Below are 22,957 nucleotides of genomic sequence, written 5' to 3'. Positions count from 1 at the left end.
AACTCAGGCCTGTGTGTTACCCAGTTATGGGAATTAAGATCTGACTATGCTGTACTATCTTACAGCTACTTAGCCTATTAGTTTTCCAAAGCTTGCACTGAAAAGAGGTGTCAAAGGAGAAAACATGCTACAAGAATTCTTTTCCCCTTTAGGTGGAACACCACCAATTTTCCAATTATATATATTTTAAAAATTCGTGATTTCTCTCATACCACACAAAAACTAATTAGACTCCTATGGTGTCTCAAAAGAAATGTATTGTCTTCATCAATTTTACCACTGAAAACTATTTGGTTAGAAAATAATTTCTGATTTATATTGGGAAAATATGTCATGTTTCTGGATCATCACATGAGAGATGAAGGTGGTATTTTGGCAGCTTCGAACAGTTCCTCGGGTGCAAGTGGCAAAGCCTGATTTTCATGCAAGACAGACCATCGGTGTCACCATGTCCTGTGCCTCCAGGGCTTCAGCTGGCCTCAAAGTTTACAATTTAGGATATAAGCCAATGGGTCTCCAATTTGAGTTCACATCAGACTAACCTAGAGGACTTATTTAAAACAGAGCACTGGGTGCCACCCAAGGGGTGCTGTTTCCTGAGTCTGAGGTGGGACTGGAGAATCTGCATCTCTAGTTCCTAGGTGATGGTGATGTTTATGGTCCACGGACCACTCTTTGAGAACCACTGTCATAGGCAATACTGAGCCACTATCAGATGAGCTATGTGCCAGGAAGTGGATTACTCAAAGGCCGGGATGGACTCTTCCCTATGAGTAAAAAATAGATCAACACAGATCATTTCACTCTCCCTTTTTAAATTCCTCTTCTCTATCAAGTAGGTGCCACTACTTGATATTCTTGGGTCTTCTTCAAACACTTTTTTCCTCCATGTCATTCTCTTTTACTAGAGTTTGGAGAAATGGTTAATCCTGAGAGAGGAACCTAAGGATTGAGTTTTGTTAGTCTTGGCATAAATTGCAAGACATTTTTAAGCACAGACTAGTCAAAGACAGCTACAGGAAATGGTCCTTACTGGTACAAAGCTCACCTTGTTTTTAAAAAACGATGGGCAGTCCCACAGAAATAGACACAGTGGAGGTGGGTGTGTGTCTTCACTCCTTACCTTCCCAAAGCAAAACGTCAGCCTTAAATTTTCTCCAATTCCAACCAACAATTACAAAGACATCTCCAGGTTTCTAGACTGAGTCCTAGCTCTTGGTTCATTTGCCCTCAGTGACATCATAATTTAAAAAGCAAATAACCCATCATTCTTCTGTGTCCCACTCCCACAGTTAATATTTATGCTCTCAACAACATGCTTTCAAATGCTCAGTTTATCAAACCTAGTTCAAACATTTCAGGGCATGGAGTCAGAGTCAGTGATTTTCTTTCTTAAAAAAGGAAAAGAAGGCAAGAGCTTGATAAAGGAAACAAGACCTTATGTTGGAATTAGGGCTCAAGCACAGGTCTGGGATTAGTGCAATCAATTCCAGGGCAGATGGGGAGAAGACACTGGCACGTGCTGATGCCACTGAAACCTTTCTGTCCCACCAGATGCCTGTAGAGACTTCTCAACCTACAGAATACAGAGCTGAGGAGAAACCAGCCCTGTTCCACCCGTGCTCTTGTGAGTTATCAGTGTTTGTCAGTGTGATGTGTCACAGTGCATTTTCCTCTTGGTGTTTGAGAGAGCCCATCGTGATGGTGACTAGACCTTTTCCATCTCAATCTGCTGGTGGTAGTGCCGAGCTTGCCGCTGGCCGACATTCAGCTTGTACACAGAACTCTTGTGCTGGCACCTGCGGTAACCCCACACGGCCCCCACACTTGCCAGGAGCAGCAGCAGGCACAGGACGGTGACAATGGTGGCGATCACCGGGCCTCTGCTGAGGCTGGGACACTCATCCCCAACACATGGCTCCAAGGTTGGACGGAGCTCCTTCTCACTCGCGACTGGCCCAGTGCCCTCCTGTCCCAAGAAGTCCTCAGACAGCAGGTATGGGAAGCTATCCTGGACCTCAGGAGCAGAGGTTTCCACTGGAAATTGGGTGGCGGCCATGCTAGTTGAGGGGATGTGGTCAGGCATCTGCTGGACAGGAGTTGTTGTTTCTGTCTCCAGGGTAGAGGTGGTACGTTCATAGAGTGGAGTGGCCATGCCAGACTTTTCTGCGGTGAATTCCCAAGGTACAGTTGACTGGTATTTGGTCAAGGGACCATCCCTGTCACGGGCACCTTTGGTCTCAGACACATTCGTGGGTGTGAGAGCCAACGCCTCTACATCCAGCACTTCAGATGCAAGAATTGAACTGTGGGTCATGTCCTTGCTTGGTGCGTGGGTGGTACTTCTGGGCACCTTAACTTCCACAAGAGCTGGCTGATCAGGAGTCACAAGCGCACTTTCATCCAGTCCTATTGACCCAGGCCCCTTGTCCCCATCGTCCTCCTCTTCTGCTTCTACTTTCCTCCAAGCCCCGTCTGTCACAGGGTAGCCATCTAACCAGGACTCATCACTGCTGCTCACCACCAGGTCCCCTACCCTGCTGTCGTTCCTATCCACAGATGACCCCAAGGGGCCATCGGTGCTGCCATAGGTCACCCTAGTTTCCGGCTCACTTGGGACCAGTTTCACCGTACTGTGGTTGTCTCCAGCAGGAAACTGCTTTTTGGTATCATCATCAACATCCCTTTCCAAATCAGGCTTGTGGAAAGTCTCAGCTGGAAACCAGAATGAGTACTTTTGGTTTACTTGGGATTTTGGCAAGTTTGTGGGGACACTGCTCCTGGTGCCAGGCAAGCCTGTGTTTGGCACAAAAGCTTTGTGCCGGGCGATATTTTCTTTGCTCACAGAAATGGAGACCAGATGGTCTTGTTTTGGTGCCTCCTCAGAGGCTTCTCTCTCACTTTTGTCCTCTTCTGCCTCTGAATGGGAGTCTTCCATGAGCTCTCGGAATGACACAGACCTGTCATCGGGGAAGTTATCCTCATAGTCAATATGGGCCTCCGCCTCATCTAAAAGGAAGGGGGAAAAACCTCATTAGGTCCAAAGGCACAGAGTCAGCACAGAGCCACTATCATCTATGAATCATAGATAATCCAAAGAATGTACATATAAATCATTGCAATTAATACGTGAGTTTATCAAGGACACTGGGTCCACATTAAACATAAACATCAACTATATTTCTACATACTAGAAATAATCAGAAAGCAAAACATTTAAAGGATGCTGTTTATAAAAGCATAAAAATTTTAAACACCTAGCTGGGCATGGCAGTGCACACCTGTGATCCCAGCACTTAGGAGGCTGAAGCAGGAGCACTGCTGCAAGTTCAATGCCAGCCTGGGCTACATAGTGAGTTTACAGCCAGCCTGAACTATAGAGTGAGACCCCGTCCCAAAGAAACTTAAAAAAAAAATCAAATACCTAAAGTTTAACAAAGAGCTTGTGAGACTCTTCCGTAGAATGGTACAAAATATTGAAGAGCAAAATTAAAGACCTAACTGAGTAAATGAAGAAACATACCATAATCATGTAATGGAGGGCTCAAATTTTTCAGTTCTATCCCACATGATCAGTATACAGTGGACCCTTGACTTACAAACTTAATTTGTTCCCAAGGGCTAAGTGTAACTCAAGTTGGTCAACTGTCTTCAGTCTCTCTCCTGTATAATTTTAGGCCACATTTTCTTCTAGGCAGATCTTAGGGTCCTTAGAGAGACACTGGCCCAGGATTTCTCAATTAACCCTTTAAGGGTTAAATATGTTTCTGAGATTCTCTGGAAGCACAAGCACTGGCATCTGGAATGTAAGACTTTGGTCGAAAGTTAAAACTAAAATCCGGTGGTAATCCAAGTTGAGTTCATATGTCAGGCTGGTAGTAACTCGAGGGTCCACTGTAAGTTTATTTTTTCATGCAGTACAGGGAACTGAACCAGGGTCTTTGCACTGACCTACATCCCAGCTCTTTTTTTATTTTTAATTTTGAGACAAGGTCTGGCTAAGTCGTTCAGGTAAGGCTCAAACTTGCAATCCTCCTGCCTCAGTCTCCCAAGTGCTGGGATTACAGATGTTTACCACTGTGTCTGGCTGATCCATTTAGATTTAAGAGTTCTAAATAAAAATTTCAATTAGCAAGCTGATGCTAACATTTTTAGAAATGCAATAGGCTAAGGCTATACAAAGTAATCTTAAGAAAAACTTGAAGGAACACACTATAAAATTTCATAAAACTAGATTACATTTTAAGGTTGTGGTACTGGTACAAGGATAGATAGCTGGGCTGTATAAAAATCACAAGTTCTGTCTATCAAAAGCCACCATAAAAAACAGGCACAGAATTGGAAGAGATACTAGCAATACATATAATCTACAAAGGCTGGTATCCAGAATTTTAAATATATCCTGAAAATCAATACTAAATAGACAAAGCCCAGATAAGATGGTAAGATGTTTGAATTGGCACAGAACAACAACAACAAAAAAAATCTAAATGGTCATTAAACACATAAAAATGTGCAACCTAATACAAGAGAAATGCTAATTATAGTCATAATGAAATACCACTGTATAGCACCATAATGACTAAAACTAAAAAGACCGACACTATCAAGTATTAACAAGGACATGGAATATTGTTAGTGGGAGTATGAACTGGTAAAACTGCTATAGAAAACTGGGCATTTCTACTAAAACTGAACATATAAGTGCCCATGACATAGCAATTCTACTCTTAAATACACACACGTATCTTTTTTTTTTTTTTTTTTGGTACTGGGGATCAAACTTGGGTCCTTGTGCTTGTGAGGAAGACGATGGAACCACTGAGCTAAATCCCCAGCCCTCACATACATCTTAAGTGCACAAGAGCACCAAGGTTCATGTACAAAAATATTCATAATAACCACATGGAAACCACTTAAATAACCATTAACTGCAGAACTGATATATAAATTATAGTTCAATGCAAACCAAAAAAAATTAAACAATTATGGCTTCTCACAACATGGCTGAATTTCATGGCCAGAATGTTGAGCAAAAGAAGCAAGGCACAAATGTATAGGTTCTGTGTGATTTACTTACATAAAATTTAAAACCAGGCAGAACTAGTCTGTGTTATTCAAAGTTGGGATTGTGGCTATGCTTAGGCAAGAAAAAAGGAGGGAGAACTTGGTCTGAGCACAAGCAGGGCTTTGGGGGTGCTAGCTACATTTTTCTTTGTGACCTGTATAATGATCAAATTTCTCTGTCTTTGATAATCCATTGATCTGTTGCCTTATGATTTGTATGCTATAATTAAATGAACACATCTTTGAAAACACAGATATGTTCTTTGTAACACTTCTGAGTGAGACTATGCTGTGAAGTATTCTGAATCCAACTGAATAAGGACAAAGAGATGCCTTACATTTTGGAGACCAGAATAAGGACACTTTGATGCAACAGGATCACATGGGTCAGGAATGCTCCAGAAACTGGTGTCCTCAGAAAAGAGTAGCCCTTGGGGCTTTCCTTTCTCTCAATGGTCTTTGAAAACAAACTTTAGTATTCAAACAGAAAGGTTTCCCCACTTCAGCTTTAAACTTCAAAACAACAAAATGCAAAGTGCTTTTTCATATGGTATTTTTCTGGGCCGTGACACTAGATTCATGGGTATCTGGCTCATTATTTCTAAAGACTCTCAGAGAATAAGCTTCCTTATCTTGCTTATTTGATAACTTACGGCTTTAAAAATTCCTTCTGATAGCCGGATGTGGTGTCGCACACCTGTAATTCCAGCACTAGGGAGGCTGAGGCAGGAGGATCGCTGTGAGTTTGAGACCAGCCTGGGCTACATAGTGAGTTCCAGGTCAGCCTCAACTACATAGTGAGAACCTGTCTCAAAAAAACCAAAAAACAACCCCCCAAAATTTTTTCTGATAAAGTTTGAGCCCATTCACTTTACTTGTGTCCTCACCTCTTCTATGTTTAATAGAAGCCAGCCAATAAAGAGCAAACATTGCTGATAAGTGTCAAATGCGTGTCTGATTTATGCTTAGAAAAGGACAGGCTCATGAAGTCCTATTCACAAATCCCTAGTCAGAAACTGTATCAGATGGCTGGACCATTCGATTAGCCTTGTAGAATTCCAATACGGGCTCCGAGGGCTACCTCTCTGCACACTGCCCCTTAACGCATCATTCCAAGCATGGCACTGCCTCTGGCTTCACTCAACCATCTTTATCAAATGATGGCCCTGAGTCTAGCACTGTGTTAGAGCTTCAGATCACTGGGGACAGGACCCAGGCTCTCTGCCTCCATGGTGCATGGGACTTTGAATCTCACAGTCCTGCAGCCTAACAAGTTGATTCCAGAGCTTTTCTGTGCACAGAGTCTCACCCATCATTCTCAATAATAATTAGGCTTAAGCATTTAAATACCATCCCTCATTAATCCAAATAAAAACTAGGTAATAGGAAATAGGGAAATAGATTGTTTTTTTTTTTTTTTTTTTTTTTTTTTTAAAAAAAAACTAGGTAAAAGGAAATAGGGAAATAGATTGTTTTTTTTTTTTTTTTTGCAAAAGAGAAGGGGACCAAGAAATAGATGAAAAAAAATTGACATGTGTTATGTACGTGTACCAACTCCCCACAAAGAATATAAATATTATGTACTGCAAACATGTTCCAATAAAATAAAAAAAATTAAAACGTGGCAAGAATGATGGGATAAACATGTTTGAAACAAGGGGGAGTATTTTGAGGGAGATTAATAGCAATATGTCATTTACTGAAGTAAATTGTTTAAAAAATTTTTTTGAGACAGTCTTGCTATGTAGAGCAGGCTGGCCTTGAACTCACTGTATAGCCTTGCCTGGCCTTGAACTCATAGAGATCCTCCTGCCTCAATCTCTCAAGTGCTGGGATTACAAGTACATGCCACCATACTAGGCAATAAATTGTTTTTAAACTTACATATTTAGCACATTTTCAATTACATTTTATATGCATCTATTTTATGCACTATAATAATATATACTTATATATTATTTATGCACTATAATATATATATTTAGAATATATATTTATGCAACCCTCCCTAACCATACACACAGTAATATTATACCAACTGTATATAAATAAAACTACATATAATATTTTATTTCAGTCTCTGAGGTAGAGAAATACAAGGTTCTTATAGATGGAGAAATGGGACCTCAGTCATCCTTGGATAACAGGATCTGTGTTCTCTATTCACCTCTGTATTCCTAGGATCAACAAACTTCCTCACAGTCATTAAATGGTTTTTGAGTGAAAAAAAAATACCATGCTTCTTTAAAACACAAAATGAAACAAAGGCCGCTATGACAAGTTTCTCCAAAATTTATGCAAACATAGACAAATCAAACTGCACCCTTGTGATGGTTTAAGAACACCATGAGTTAACTCTTCAACCTCAGGATGAGGCAATTAGGTTGTTTGCTTGCATACATGGGTACCGATTGGCTGTGGTAGAAAGATTGCAAAAATAGCCATAGTTCTCCACTCCTTCCTTTATCAAGTCCTTTTGCTATGCAACTTTTCTCATCAAGAGGTGGGACCCATTTTCCTATTTGCACAGTTTAGATTAAGCTTATCACTTTGGCCTGTAGGATGCAGGGGAAGCCTACACACTTCCATGCTCCCTCTTGGAGCTCTCCTTCCTGCCAGCTGCCATGTGAACAAGCCCAGGATGCTGGAAGATGAGACCATGTGGAGGAAAGGTGAATGTTCTAACTGAGGCCACCTAGCTCCAGTTGTTCTGGAAGCTTCCCATGTTCCCCTGAGTAAACCCAGCCAAAGCCAGAAGAAAAATCTAGCTAAGCCCGGCTCCAACTACTGACCATATGAACTGAAGCCAAATAAGTGGTTGTTGTTTTAAGCTACTAAGCGTCTTGGGAGAGGCAGAAAAGGCTAGCACACTAGCACAGGGCTCCTTGAGAGAAGGGACCAAGGCATTGTATCCCTGAGTGGAACAGTACCTGGCCTATTATATGCATTCTCGGATGATGAAAGAATAAATCATTCTGAGAAGAAAAGTAGAAGTCACAGTAGCTCGTATCCCAAGCTTCTCTTCCACCCTGACTTGGAAGCTCAGAACTGAGACCTATTTCCAAGAACACAGCTTCCTAAATCATAGGACCATGGGACCATGTTGAAATTACGAGGAATGAACTGCTTGTACAGTTTCTCTTAATACCCGAGGACCTTCTGAAAATATGCCATCGTGGAAGGACAGATTACACATGGGAAGGCAACACACACACCTTTCCAGGCTGGCAGCATGCACTGTCTTACCAGCTTCTCCCTGGCGCCTTGACTCATACTGATTCAGAAGGGCACCCCCAGTCGAACTTTCTTCCCCACTACTAGTAGATTCATCACAAGGCAGAGAGGTAAATTATTCATCAAAATTTACTCTTAATGCAAACAAAGTTGCCATTCCTCACATTTGACAAGTCATTTTCTGCCTCACATCCACTTAAAAGAAATGAAAAGGTGTATTCTTGGCACTACAAGAAGAAGAATTATTATTTTTTATCTTGTTATCTTCCAAAGTAATTCATGCTTCTCTGAAACAAATCCCTCCTTTTTTAAAAGAATTATTATTTTTGCAAAACAATATCCATTTGCCAGTTGTCTTCCAGACACACTGCTGTTAGGGATGAACATTCCTGGGCTGGCAGCTGGAACACAGTTGCCTTTCATAATGAGGCAATGCAAGAAGTGGTATTTCTCCAACACCATTTTTTCTTTTTCTTTCTTTTTTTTTTTTTTTTTTTTTTTTTTTAGTTTTTTGAGACAGGGTCTCACTATGTAGTTGAGACTGACCTGGAACTCACTATGTAGCCCAGGCTGGTCTCAAACTCACAGTGATCCTCCTGCCTCAGCCTCCCTAGTGCTGGGATTACAGGTGTGGGCCACCATGCCCGGCTCAAAACCATTTTTTTAAAGAAGCTTTCCCCTACTTGAGCTCACAGGATATTACCTTATGCATGGTCTGAAAGACCAAGCTTCTGACCATGCTTTTTTTTTTTTTGGTACTGGGGATTGAACTCAGATTGTACTTGCCAGGTAGGCAGTGGCACCACTGAGTTGAATCCCCAGCAGCCCCCCCACATTATTTTGCTAAGGGATATTTCTTCGTTGCCTCATTGCAGCCCCCAAATATCAAACTATCAAGAGCTCATGAATGATTTTGTTTTACTTCATGGAATTTTTGTCGTTTCTGGTTCTTGCATAAATCCTCACCCTGCATTTGTTTTCTTTCAGATCGTCAAATATAGCTAATGGCTGTTGGGAGTAAACAAGCTGTTTGCCCTGAACTCAGTCAGTGTGATGAAAGGAACCAAGATTTGCACCAGTTCACCGAAGGTAGCCCTTGGTGGCAGGCAAGCTCGCAGGAAATCGGTGTGGCGGTGGGCCACAGTCAGGGTGCTCCCTCACTGTTCTCACAGACCATCTTCTCAGAACCCCAGCGGATGCCAAAACTGACAGGGTCTATGGATAAACACAATTCCACCCAAAATACCGAGAGCTAACGGGATGTGTGACTATGAAGGAAATTCAAACTCTTCCAGCACCCGAGTACCCGCTGCCTTGACATGTCTCTCTCACTTCTGCTCCGGCTTCTTCTCCCTCTCCACCTTATTCTACCTGCCCCTTTGCTCTTGCTCCTCCAGACTGCCCCTCCCTCTGCTCTGCTGCCTCTTAATTATACCTCCTCATTGATATTCTAGGCCATTTGAGGATGCATTCATTAGGGACGTAAGCAAAAATTATCTACTCGTCAGGGTTGATTACATGTCACACTGTCCAGCTGAAACAGCCTCATGTTTTCCTTCTCCCGTGACAGTCAAAAAGGGAAACGTCATCAAATGGGTGTACACACACACAGCTTACTGAAGATGAATTTTTAAAAACAAGGAAATTATATTAAATGTTAGCAAATAAGTTTTACCAACAGCAACCACATGTGGAACAGAGATTAATGTATTGCAACAAATTTCAAAAACTAGTTTCTAGGGGAAATGTAGAAGATTCCAGTCCTCAACCTTTAGAAATGGGACTAGGGAGCCCATAAATCCTGGAGGGAACACAGAAGGTATAATGAGATACACAGTAACAAACAGGATGGGTTCTTCCTGACAGAATCCAAAGTACCAGCACTTCATACTTCTTCAGGCAAAGAAAATTTTGATATGGGACACTCAACATTTCTAAAGAAAAAACAGAGCCCAGAAATGTTAAAACAAATAAATGAACAAAAGTAAAAAATACATGCCATTCAGCTGAATGGTTCCCTTCCAACTAACATTTCTTCTTCCAGATGAAAGGGAGAGGCATGTAAAAGGCAGAGTCTAACTTGAAAGAAACAATAACTTAACAAGCAGAAAGAATTTCTTATAATTGCCTCCCACTGCAGAACTCAGTAAGAAAATGAGTGCAATAAAACAAACGCTCAAAGGTAAGACGATGCAACGCCAGAAAGTTATGAAAAGTCTGGCTATGGATTTTAGGAATCAAACTGAAGACTAACATAACATCATGGCAGAACTGAAAAGCTGTTAGAATCTGCAAGGAATGGAATGACAGAATTCTGCAAAACTCAGAGAAACATATGAAGAGGCATTCAGAATCACTGCACATGTTAAGCTGGATGAATTCATAGAATATTACACTTAGGTACATCAAATTAAAACTGCTGAAACCCAAAGACAAGAGGAACTTAAAAGCAATCAGTGAAACAGATAAGTAACCTTTAAAAGATGAGTCTGAGGGGTGGCTTTTCCAAAGCAATAATGAAAGCAAGATGAATATGACGATATCCGTAAAATGTGAAAACAAAAGGAACTGCCAACCTAGAATTCCTTACTCTGTGAAAATATCCTAGCTGGAAAAATGAAGAGGGCTATAATATAGAAAGAGAAGAGAAGGGAGAGGGGAGGGGAGTTCTTAGGTGGAAGACAGAGATGCTGGAAGGAAAGAACAATGACACAGGAAAATATGGGTCAACTTTACATGACTGCTAGTTACCAGTTTAGATGTAGAATATCAGCCCAAAGTCTCATGTATTCAGAGGTGGGGCTTGGGAAGGTGATTGGATCATGTGGGCGCTATGTTTATCAGTGGACCAATTCACTGATGAATTCATGACTGGGCTGTTAGGAGATGGGGCCCTGCTTACAAGTAGGTCACTAGGGACATGACTTGGAAGTGTATATTCTTGTCCCTGGGTCCTTTCTTCTCTCTCTGCTTCCTGGCTGCTGTGGGATGAGAAGCTGTCCTCTGACACCATGCTGTTTCTTCTTTGGAACCTGCTTACCATGGACTGAACCCACTGAAAACAGTGAGCCTAATAAAGTTCTCCTTTAAGTTGCAGGTGCTGGGTATTTTGTTCTAGCAATGGGAAAGTGACAATGCACTACACAAAGCAACAAGCAGACACACAATATATACACTGAAAACATTTGACAAGAGTACTGACATAGGGAGCAAGTAAATGGAGTCAAAAGGCTTTAAATAATTCAGGAAATAGTAAAAGTACTAATTTATTTAAAACTTTGATAGGTCAAGGGTACCTGGCATAGTTTTTAGTAATCACTGAAGGAAGAGCAGTAGAATGTACTAGAAGGTAACAGAGGGCATAAATGCAATAATAAGAAATGCTTAATCATTGCAAAAGAAGGCAAGAAGAAACAAAAAAGAACGAAGAAGGTGGGATTGGTGCTGCATGCTTGTAATTCTAGCTACTTGGAAAGTGAAAGCAGGAAGATTGCAAGTTTAAGGTCAGCCTGGCTACCAATGAGATCTTGCCTCAAAAACAAACAAACAAACAAGAACAGATGGGACACAGCAAAAATGAAAAGATAGTACTTTTAAACGCAGATCTACTAATGATTAAATGTAAAGCGAATTTTTGTTAGAATGTAAAGACAAATATTGTCAATCTACATAAAGAAATTGAATATATATGGTGCTTATAAGTGTCACATTTAAAATATAAGCATACAGAGAAGTTGAAAGTGAAAGAATAGAGGAAAAAAGCCATGAAAGTACTAACCAACAAAGAAGACTTAAATGCAAAAAAAAAAAAATGCTACTGGAGATAAAGAGGGCTATTTCATAAAGACAAGTGATTCAACTCACCAGAAAGATATTATATTCTAAAATTATATGCACCTAGTGATATTAAATCTAAATACATGAATCTAAATACATGAACTGAAAGGAGAAATAGATAAATCTACGATCATCGTGAGAGATTCTAAACATTGCTATCATTAGCAATCAGAATAAGTAGAAAAAAGGTATGAATATAGACCTGAAAAACATGCTTAATAAACCTGACCTACTTGAACATATATAGACCATATCCCACGACTATAGAATAAACATTCTTTCCAAGGGCAAACAGACTAATTTCTATAAAATTGACCACAAAAGAAATATCAACAAGCTTTATAAAGGTTTGAATCATACCAATGTTCTCTGGCCACAGAACATTAACAGGTAAAACATTACTAGGGAATTCTTATATATACAGAAATTAAGCAAAACTATCTAAAAAAACATATTGGTCAAAGAAGAAATTATAAAGGGAATCAGAAAATATTCTGACTGAATGGTAATGAAAATATGAAATATCACAACTTACAGGAAGCAATAAAAACTATTCTGGGGGAAGTTATAGTTTTAAGCACTTAGGAAAGAAAAAGGTTGAAAATTGTGATCTCAGAAATCTGGGAAAAGAAGAGTAAGTTAAACACAAAGTAGCAAGAAAGAGATTTAAAAAGAGCATAAATTAATAAAATAAATATACAATAGAAAGGATCATACTGTCAAAAGCTGATTGTTTGAAAAGATGAATAGCATTGATAAACTGTTAGTGAGACTAAGTAGAAAACATTTGGAAACTGGGTATAGTGGCTCACCATGTATTTCCAGCTACTTGGGAGGCTGAGACAGGAGGATCACAACTAGGAGTTCAGCCCAGGCAATTTAGGGAGACCTAGTCTCAAAACAAAAAATTTTAAAAAAGGATCAGGATGTAGCTCAGTGGTAGAGTACTCTGGGATTTGATCCCCAGTACTGCAAAAGTAAAGCAAAGAAAAATACTTAGAGAAGACACAAACAGAAAACATCAGGGCCTAGGGTAGAGCTCATGGTAGAGTAAATGCTTAGCTTGTGGAAGGCCCTGGTTTGTTCCCCAGCATTGTACACACCCACATGCACGAAAGCCAAAAAATAAAAACAAAAAAAAGGGACATCACCACAGAATTTTCAGACATTAGAAAAGCCAATGACAGGATTCTGTGATAAATGTACGTCCAAAAAACTAAACATTTTGATGAAAAAGAAAAAATTCGAAAGTAACAACTTACTAAAAATGACACAAGAAGAAACTGAGACATTTTATACACCATTCACAAAAGTGAACCTTCACATGCAAGAAGCTCTTGGCACAGATGGCTTTACCCCATGAATTCTGTGTAGTATTTCACAAAATAATTCCAATTTATACAAAGTCTTAATAAAGGACAGAAAAAGGAAATATTTCCCAACATTTAAATATCAATGTAACCTTGGTATTAATTAATACCTGGCAAAGACATGATGAGAAAGTAATATTACAAATCAATCTCACCAAACAGAAATGCAAAATCTCATAAAATGTTGCCAAACTACATCCAATATGTTAATATGGTTTTTTTGTTTGTTTGTTTTTGGTACCGGGGATCGAACTCAGGTCCTTGCGCTTGCAAGGCAGGCCACTGAACCGCTGAGCTAAATCCCCAGCCCCTGATATGTTAATATGTTAATAATATGTTACTATGTTAAACTGAGCTGACCAGTGTACTAAAAAGATAATACACCAAATTAGATTCATCTTAGGGATATGCTTTAGTATTTGCAAAAAAGAGTATCAGAAAAGTATTTAACAAAAGTCAATATGATAAGCTGGGTGTAGTAATGCACACTTGCAATCCCAATTGGGAGGTGTTGTGAGTTCAAAACCAGCCTGGGCTACACAGTGAGTTCAAAGCCAGCATGAACTACATAGCAAGGCCCTGTCTCAATCTCCCCACTCAAAAAAAAAAAAAAAAAGGCAACACGATTAAAACAACAACAACAACAACAACAACAACAACAACAAACCTTAGATGAGACAAACATAAGAAAACTTCCTGAACTTGATTTTTAAAATATGGAAAAATTGATTTTAAAAGGAAATAAGTATCATCACATGGATGAATGCTGAGGATATTATGCTAAGTGAAATAAGCCAGTCAGAAAAATCCAAATACTGCATAATTCTACTCATGTGAGGTACCAAAGGAGTCAAATTCATAGAAACGGAAAAGAGAAGGGTGGTTACCATAGCCTGGGGAAAGGAGGAGAGAGAAGTTATTGTACAACGGATACAGAGTTTCAGGTTTACAAGATGGCAAAGTTCTGTGGATCTATTTCCCAACAACATGAATACATGTAACACTACTGACCTGTACATGTAAAGGATGGTTGATTTCATGTTACGTATTTCCTATCACAATTTTTTTTAAAAGGACTAACAAATTAAACTACATTAAAATTCTATTCATCAAAGATATTATGAAGATATTTGCAACACATAGAATCTTAGAAGTTCTGGCACTGAGGATTGATTTAGCTCAGTGGTGCTGTACCTGCCTGGCAAATGCAAGGTCCTGAATATAATTCCTGGTACCAAAACAAATAAACAAACAAAAAAACTTTTGGTACCCATAGCAATAGAATAGAGAGATGACCCAGCAGAAAAATGGGCAAACAAATTGAATAGATACTTCTCAAATGAGCTATTCAAACAACCAATAGACATATAATAAAGTGCTAAACATCATTAAATCAAAGAAATTCAAATATAGTGAGATTATAAATGTGCCTAGCAGAATGGCACCAGTGGGTAAGGTGAGGCTTCAGGAAACCTCATACATTACTGGTGGGACTACAAATTGTGCAACCATTTTCAAAACAGGGCCTTATCCATCTAAGTACCTTATGAACCAAGTGAACTCTTAAGTATATAAACACCATTCTAGAAATGGAAAATCCTAGAGGAAAGTGTATAAAGTGAATGATGAAAGACTGCACAGGAATAGTCTTCACACCTGAATTAGAGACATGGGGAAAAGCAGCAGAATGGAATACTCTGCTATCACAAAGAAAAGAAATGAAGTCTGGCTTTCTGGAACATGGGTGTTTCTCAAAGACATAATGTTGGGCAGAGGAAACCATACAAAAGAGTACATTTTTTTGTGCTTTCACTTAAGTAAAGTTCAAGCAGGGAAAGCATAATTTATGGTTTTAGAAACATGGAAAGTGGTTATTCTCAGGGAGGCCGTGCCTGGAAGGGAGCACTAGGAATGTTCTTGGATTGCTGGGGATGTTCTATTTCTTAACCTGGGTGACGGTTATCCGGGTGTGTTGTTAATATGATAATTCACTGAGCTGCAAAACCTTTGATTTTTAAAACATTCTGTATTTATATTACCCTTAAATAAAAATTTAAACAAACAAAAGCACAACCATGTTCCAAGAAAAACTGTTACAGAATTACCTACTGGATGCCAAAGATATAGAAAAAATTTAACTGATATCAGGTAGAAAAAGGCAAATCAAATCCATACAAAAGGATACAAATTAAATTAGGCTTGCCTAAAATTTTACCTCAGCATGTTTGTTTGTATTTTTCTTTTTCTGGGAATTGAACTCAGGACCTTGTGCTTGCCAGGCAGGCACAGCGCCCTTGAGCTACATCTCTGGCATCAGCATATTATTTTTAGAGAAGGAGGGGGTGAAGAGAAATGAACAATGGCTATAATCTTTGAGAGGAAAGAAAATGTAATGCAATGCTATTGTGCTTTGAGAGATGTTACTCAATTTTATGTTGACAATAGGTATTCATTCTTCTTACGATGTCTGGACATTGAAAATTTAAGAATAGTGAGTACTATGTGTGATATTGTGTATGTATTACTTATGTTAGGCTGTAAACAAGTTGCTGCTAGTATTCAAACTAAGAATTCACAGTGTGGATCGATGGTCAGCATTCTCACCGGGACGCACATCCTACTACAGGTACTTCTATTATCTTTCTTTTTTTTTTTTTTTTTTAAATGAGATCTTGCTATGTTGCACAGACTATCCTTGAATGTGAGGTCTTCTTGCCTCAGTCTGGGACGCAGGTGTAGCTGGGATTACAGGTGTGTGCCACCACACCAAGCTTTCTGATCTGCATCCTGACCTAAATCACTCCTTTACTCCTCAGCACTATGAAAGCCTGAAATGGCTATTGGTAAATTCAGTAGCCTATTAATGATAATGTTAGAAATGGGCTCTCACGGTTTAAATGAAAGGTGTGTATGATGTAGAAGTTGTCTAAAAGCATTTTACAGATACTTCACAGCCCTAGGTAGACAGGGTGAGACCAAACCTGGACTCTCATGGTGCTTGAGACTTGAATCCTACCCGATCTCAGGTTGGGACTAATGTGTTCTGACCCGGGGCAATGGGAACAGCATCTGTCCATCGGCATCCATCAAAACGGCGTCATCTTTGCCACCACTGCACTGATCACCATCCTACTCTCACTGCACAGCTCACCCAGCCCAGGGGCCCCCTGAGGCAGCAAGGACAGGCCCCTCCTGCCTTTGATTCCCTAGCATGTAGCACGGTACACGGCATACACAGACATTGCACAAATGTCTGTCGAACGAATAAATGAATGGGTGAAGAGGTGAAAAAACGACTTGAATGTGAGGTCTTCTTGCCTCAGTCTGGGACGCAGGTGTAGCTGGGATTACAGGTGTGTGCCACCACACCAAGCTTTCTGATCTGCATCCTGACCTAAATCACTCCTTTACTCCTCAGCACTATGAAAGCCTGAAATGGCTATTGGTAAATTCAGTAGCCTATTAATGATAATGTTAGAAATGGGCTCTCACGGTTTAAATGAAAGGTGTGTATGATGTAGAAGTTGTCTAAAAGCATTTTACAGATACTTCACAGCCCTAGGTAGACAGGGTGAGACCAAACCTGGACTCTCATGGTGCTTGAGACTTGAATCCTACCCGATCTCAGGTTGGGACTAATGTGTTCTGACCCGGGGCAATGGGAACAGCATCTGTCCATCGGCATCCATCAAAACGGCGTCATCTTTGCCACCACTGCACTGATCACCATCCTACTCTCACTGCACAGCTCACCCAGCCCAGGGGCCCCCTGAGGCAGCAAGGACAGGCCCCTCCTGCCTTTGATTCCCTAGCATGTAGCACGGTACACGGCATACACAGACATTGCACAAATGTCTGTCGAACGAATAAATGAATGGGTGAAGAGGTGAAAAAACGAGTGGTGGAAATTAGTTTGTCTAAAGCTTGCTGCAATTTGGAAATCTCTCAGGTAGGCATTATTCTATTCCTGACAGACAAAAGATGATAAAGGACCTTTGATTCTAGTCCTGCACATAATCTCTGTCTGTTCAATTCCTCTTCCTGCGTAACCTAGCCCATGAGTTTAAATACCTGTAGAGTCCAAAAGCACCGGGATAGGGCAGTGGATGAGCCACGCTCTCCATCCCCACCCCTCCCAGGGCAGGATGCGCGGGCCTGGTGTGCCAGGTTAGAACCGAGAGTCCGAGGAAGCTCAGCCGCTCCGCAGTGGGCAGGCCGGCCTCCACCTGGATTCGCACATACATGTGCACGTGTGTGCATGTGTGTTTCTCAGGTTCTGCTTTCAGAGATCCCCGAGGCAACAGCACCCCTGTTGCCAAAGCCCAGGTCCAGAGGCTGGGCTCCTCCTGTTTCCCAGGGTCGCAGGTCAAGCTCCTGGCTCAGAAGCAGGTTCTCAGTATGTCCCGGGTTTCCCAAGACCACAGGACAAGGAGCGTTTACAGACAGCCTCCTCAGGAAAAAGGATTCCAAGCCTGTTTTTCTCCTCATGGGAAACAGTAAAGTTCGTTAGTCGCTGAATTTAAACCAGAGTCAATTCTGCCCACAAGATGGAGAAGCCCAGCCCTTCGCCTGTGGAGGTGCTAATTCTCACTTTCCTTTGGCTTTCCCGAGTCTGCACTGACGCAACCGCCTGCGGCTTCCAGCCTGCTCCCTGCCCCACACCCACACGACCAGCAAGTCTAGAAAATGGAAGCTTCGCGGGTCCTTCTGGCAAACACCAGGCCATTTGTTGTGCGTTTATATTTGGCTGCTACTTTTGGAAAACAACACAGATATAAGTCAGGAGTACATGGAGAAGTATGGTCTGTACTCTGCTGTTTTGTTTTTCTAAATAAATATTATTGTATATGTTTAAAATGTATAACATGATGTTGTGGGATTCATATGACAAAAAAATTACTATAGTGATACACATTAACGTATTCAATTGCCACACATACTCTTTTTTGTTATTTTTGCTTTTGTAGCAAGATCAGCTAAAATCTATTTATTCAGCATGAATTCTACCTTCAGTACAACTACTTATAATTCTCATGTCTAAATCTCTAGCTGGGTGTGGTGGCGCAAGCTTGTGATCTCAGCTCTCGGGAGGCTGAGGCAGGAGGATCATCCTGAGTTTGAGGCCAACTTGGGCTACATAGTGAGTTCAAGGCCAGCCTGAACCACACAGCAAGACCCTGTGTAAAAATCCCGCCCCCTGAAGAAAAAAAGAAAAAATCTCTAGACTGCAGCCAGGCACAGGGATGTGCATCTGTAGTTCCAGTTACTGGGGAGGACGAGGCAGGAAGATCATTTGAATCCAGGAGTGTGATGCCAGCCCGAGCAACACAGTGAAACACTCAAAAGCAAAACCAAATGAAAAGACCCCCTAATTCTCTAAACTTGTCAGCCTAGGCATCTGGAACTTTGTGTCTGACTCACATCTTCCCTTTTCTTCTGCTCCCTCCCCCACCTTCCACTCCAGTAGGCACTGATTTGTTCTGTTCTCTGAATGTCGCTGCTTCTTGTCAGGGTGTGACATGGCCAGAGGCCGAAGAATGCAGGCCAGAGCCCAGAACCTGTGCTAATGCTGTCTCTCCCATCTTTTTTATGTTGCTTCATTTTAGAAAGCCCACACATGCTTTCTTTTTTTTTTTCCTCTGGTCTTGGTTACACAGCCTTTAAAAATAGTAATTTTTAAAAAGGAGACCAGACATGCCAGAAATAACCAGTGGTTCAATGAACCTCTGAACAAATATGGTAATATTGACAAGGAAATTCTAAATTCAGTTTCAGCCTCATGCTGATTCTATGAAAAAAAGTAAGTCCAAAAGATGGAGAAAAACAGAAACCGAATTTAAGAAAACAAAAGACTGCCGTTAGAGAGAAAGAGCAGAGGGGCTTCTTAAAAGGTCAACCAGTGAAAGTAAGCTGCCCTGATGCCTTGCCCTGCTGGGAGCCATGTGATGCAGGCCTCCGAATCAGAAGGGTTTACCATCTGTAAACCGGGCGTGGTGGCGCATGCCTGTAATCCCAGCACTCAGGAGGCTGAGGCAGGAGGATCGCTGTGAGTTTAAGAACAGCCTGGGCTACATAGTGAGACCCTGTCTCAAAAAAAAAAAAAAAAAAAAAAAATCTGTAAACTGGGGCTAGCTGCATATCATGGAACACGCCTGTAATCCTAGCACCCTCGGTGGGTAGAGCAGAAGGATTCCAAGTTTGAGCCCACCTAGGCAATTTAGTGACTTTAGTAAAACCCTGATCTCAAAGAAGAAAGACGAGAGAGAGAGAGAGAGAGAGAGAGAGAGAGAGAGAGAAAAGAAAGAAAGAAACTAAAACAGCCATTGGGGATGTAGCTCAATGCCAAGGCCATGGGTTCAATCCCTAGTGTTAAAAAACAAAAAAACAAAAAACAACTAGTCATTTCACTCCCAGATTTGTAAAGATTAAAGGTTATAAAGTATGGAAAACTCCTGTCACACAGGAGACATGGAAATGATGGAAATGCTCTATATTTTGGTAAGGGTAGTATTTTCATGGGTGTATATGTCTGTGATAACTCCGATTGTTTTATACTTTAAGAGGGTAGTTTAAGGTACACAAATTATATCTTAAACAATAGTTTGAAAATAAAAACACACTTCCCAGGAGTGGGAGATGGATGAACCAGACCAGGGAAGGGAAAGAAAGGCTGCATATTTGTTGATGGACTCAGAGGTGATGGGCACAAGAGGGAGGTTAAGGTTGGTGCCGCTTTCCAATACTAGAGACCAGAAAGCACAAACAGAGCTTATGGAACTTGGGATGGAGGTCTCAAGAACTTCTGAGCCTGTCTTAACACTTGGTGGTAGATGTCCTGTGGCATGTCTTCAAGGTGGAACCAGGAGCATGTATTCAGGGATGAGTCTATGAGTCTCACGTCTGGGTCATCTGTCGCAGTCTCCTCCTGCCCACAGATGTTCTGTCCCACTCCAAACGCAGAGACAGGAGGTACGGTCCCACCTCAACCAGGGGCCGCACCAGCAGAGAGCAGAGGTGCTGAGGCGTTATCGAATGAGAATGAGGCACGGTCAGTACGCCACAGGTCACCTTAGGAAGGCCGACACTGGGATCTTGTAGCCAGGGCAGGAATTGTTCTTAGGGTACCAGTGGCCAAGGAGAGAGCACAGCCTTGAAAACGGACATGGGACTTGGCAACATATAGAAGCCCAAAGAAACCAGACCTGGCATGGAAATCTGTGGCATCCATGTTTAAGGAGCAAAGCATCAGGATTTTCCTGTAATTAGAGCTATGACCAATTATAGTTAGATACAGAGTACATTTTAGAGAGTTATGCCAGAGAGGCCCTACTGCCAAGATGGAAATGAAAACCAAGATGTGTGGGTTTGAACAGGAGACTAAATGGCCAGACCCAGACCAGGATCCTAAGGTCCAAAGCTAGAGGAAAAATCCACACACACGGAGAGAAAATGGTAGATAAAATAAGTCCTCAGCCATTCAAGACTAAAGAAAACCCCAGAACCCTATGGGCTAGACGTGTGATAGTATTTATTTTCTCATAAGAGCAAATTAAGTCTCAGGAAAGTCAAGAGAACTGTTCAGTTTCCCCCTTCTCTTCTAATCCTTTGTATCATCATTTAAATAAGCACAAATCTCTCAAAATAGAAATCCTCTAAAAAAATAATGCAAGCAAGCAAACAAACAAAACTAGACCTAATGACCTCTTTGGACCCCAGATCTTCTTCCAGCTCTGCCTTTCTGTGTTTCCTCACCCTCTCCGTGAATAACAGAGATTCAAGATTAGGTCCCTTGGCCTCGGCCTTCTCCCTCAGCCTATGTCATTTCTGTACCAGTCCAGCGTGGCTGTGGTACGTCCTCCCCTCACAAAGCACACCGAAATACAAGGCCACCAGAACCTTCTTCACACTGTGAAGCAAGTGCACACCTTTTAGCTTTCATCTTCTTGATTCCAGCGGGCTCTGCATTCACTTACCACTTCTATCTCAAAACACTTTCTCTAAAATGTCTCCTGTTAGACCTTGCTTTCCAGCCTTCCCCACTACCTTATTACCTCTGCCATCCTGTCTCCTCTGAGGCATCCGATTACTACTGTTGCCTTCAGGGTTGGGACAGTGTTTGACTCAACTTTGTGTACGTGGCACTTAGGATCCTGCTAAATGATGGGGTTTGGGGTGAACAGATGAACAACCACCCAGCTGGCACAAGGGAGAATTACTATCCAAACCCAGATTTACCCAGCTTTAACCCTTGCTTTACCCACTTCTCCAAAAGGACTTTTCTCAAATTTGAAGTTTAAATTAGACTCTCTAGTTAGAGATTAAATTTCTCTATTTTCCTAATAAAAAAAGTGTTTGGTCACTGGAAAAAAAATAAACATGCACAGTGGAGTGAAATATCTAGTGAAGATATTCTTATAATACACACTTAAATATTTAAAAAATAACAACAGATACTTTCAATCCACCGAGTAATCAAAACTGTAACGGTTTGTACACCCTGCCAAGTGTAGAAGCCAGAACTCCTGCCCAGCATTTGAAAGCTCTAACAACTCTGCCTTGCAGTGAGAAAATAAACACTATTTTGAACACACAAAACCTGCATTTAGTTTTCATTCTACTGGGGCCAGTAAACAACCCATTTGGCTGCTGGGTGTGGCTCGGGATGGTGCCACACTTGAGTGCATCATGAGAAAGAACATTAAGGATCTGAAGGTGACTGAGGGTACCGGATGGGTGGCTCATATTGTAAGTCTAGTGCTTGTCCCTGTCTGCAATTTTTTTTTTTTTTTTTGGTACCAGGGATTGAATGTAGGACCCTGCACAATGACCAAATCAAGTCCCCGGGTGCCCTGTCTGTAATGTTTTTGTTACTGGTATGCACTAAGGCAAGAAGATACACTGAGACAAGATTTTTAGAAGCTTTTGTAACAACCTGACAGGAGAATTTTGTGTCTATTATTTATTTCAACAAAATATTGTTTTTGTTGTTGTTGTTTGATTTTTTTGAGACAGGGTCTCACTGTATAGTTGAGACTGACCTGGAACTCACTATGTAGCCCAGGCTGGTCTTGAACTCACAGCGATCCTCCTGCCTCAGCATCCCGAGTGCTGGGATTACAGGTGTGCGCCACCACGCCTGGCCTAAAATATTGTGTTTAAATTGGGGTTCTATTTTATTTTTATAGTAAGACATTTTATTGAAGTATCAGTCTGTCAGAAAAAATCCTAATAGTCCACAGAGAGTTTGAAAAGTACTGAAATATCATGTAAAGGTACAAGATCCCAATAATGAAAGTAACTGTACTGTATATTTAAAATGTACCAATAAACTCAATAAAAGAATAAATAAATAAATATTTTAAAGTTAAAAAAAAAGAAAAGTACTGAAATAGACAAAAACAAACTATCTGTTAAAAGAATCTCCAAGGAGTAAAGAGGTAAGTCACAGA

General features: G+C 40.9%; 1 protein-coding gene across 1 annotated transcript in view; it reads right to left on the bottom strand.

The window, feature by feature from the left end:
- Positions 1 to 526: 526 nt before the first annotated feature.
- Susd5 (sushi domain containing 5) overlaps positions 527 to 22,957 on the bottom strand; it is a 64,756-nt gene continuing 42,325 nt past the window's right edge. Inside the window, exon 6 of the mRNA XM_033756925.1 lies at positions 527 to 3,009. Coding sequence (XP_033612816.1) covers positions 1,709 to 3,009 — 1,301 coding nt within the window. The 3' untranslated portion in view covers positions 527 to 1,708. The remainder of the gene's footprint in view (positions 3,010 to 22,957) is intronic.

The sequence above is a fragment of the Fukomys damarensis genome, unplaced genomic scaffold, assembly GCF_012274545.1.
Source record: "Fukomys damarensis isolate Sample0158 unplaced genomic scaffold, DMR_v1.0_HiC HiC_scaffold_28, whole genome shotgun sequence".
Taxonomy (NCBI): Eukaryota; Metazoa; Chordata; class Mammalia; order Rodentia; family Bathyergidae; genus Fukomys; species Fukomys damarensis.
The sequence above is the reverse complement of the archived record's forward strand: the minus strand, read 5'-3'. Positions and strand labels throughout refer to the sequence as shown.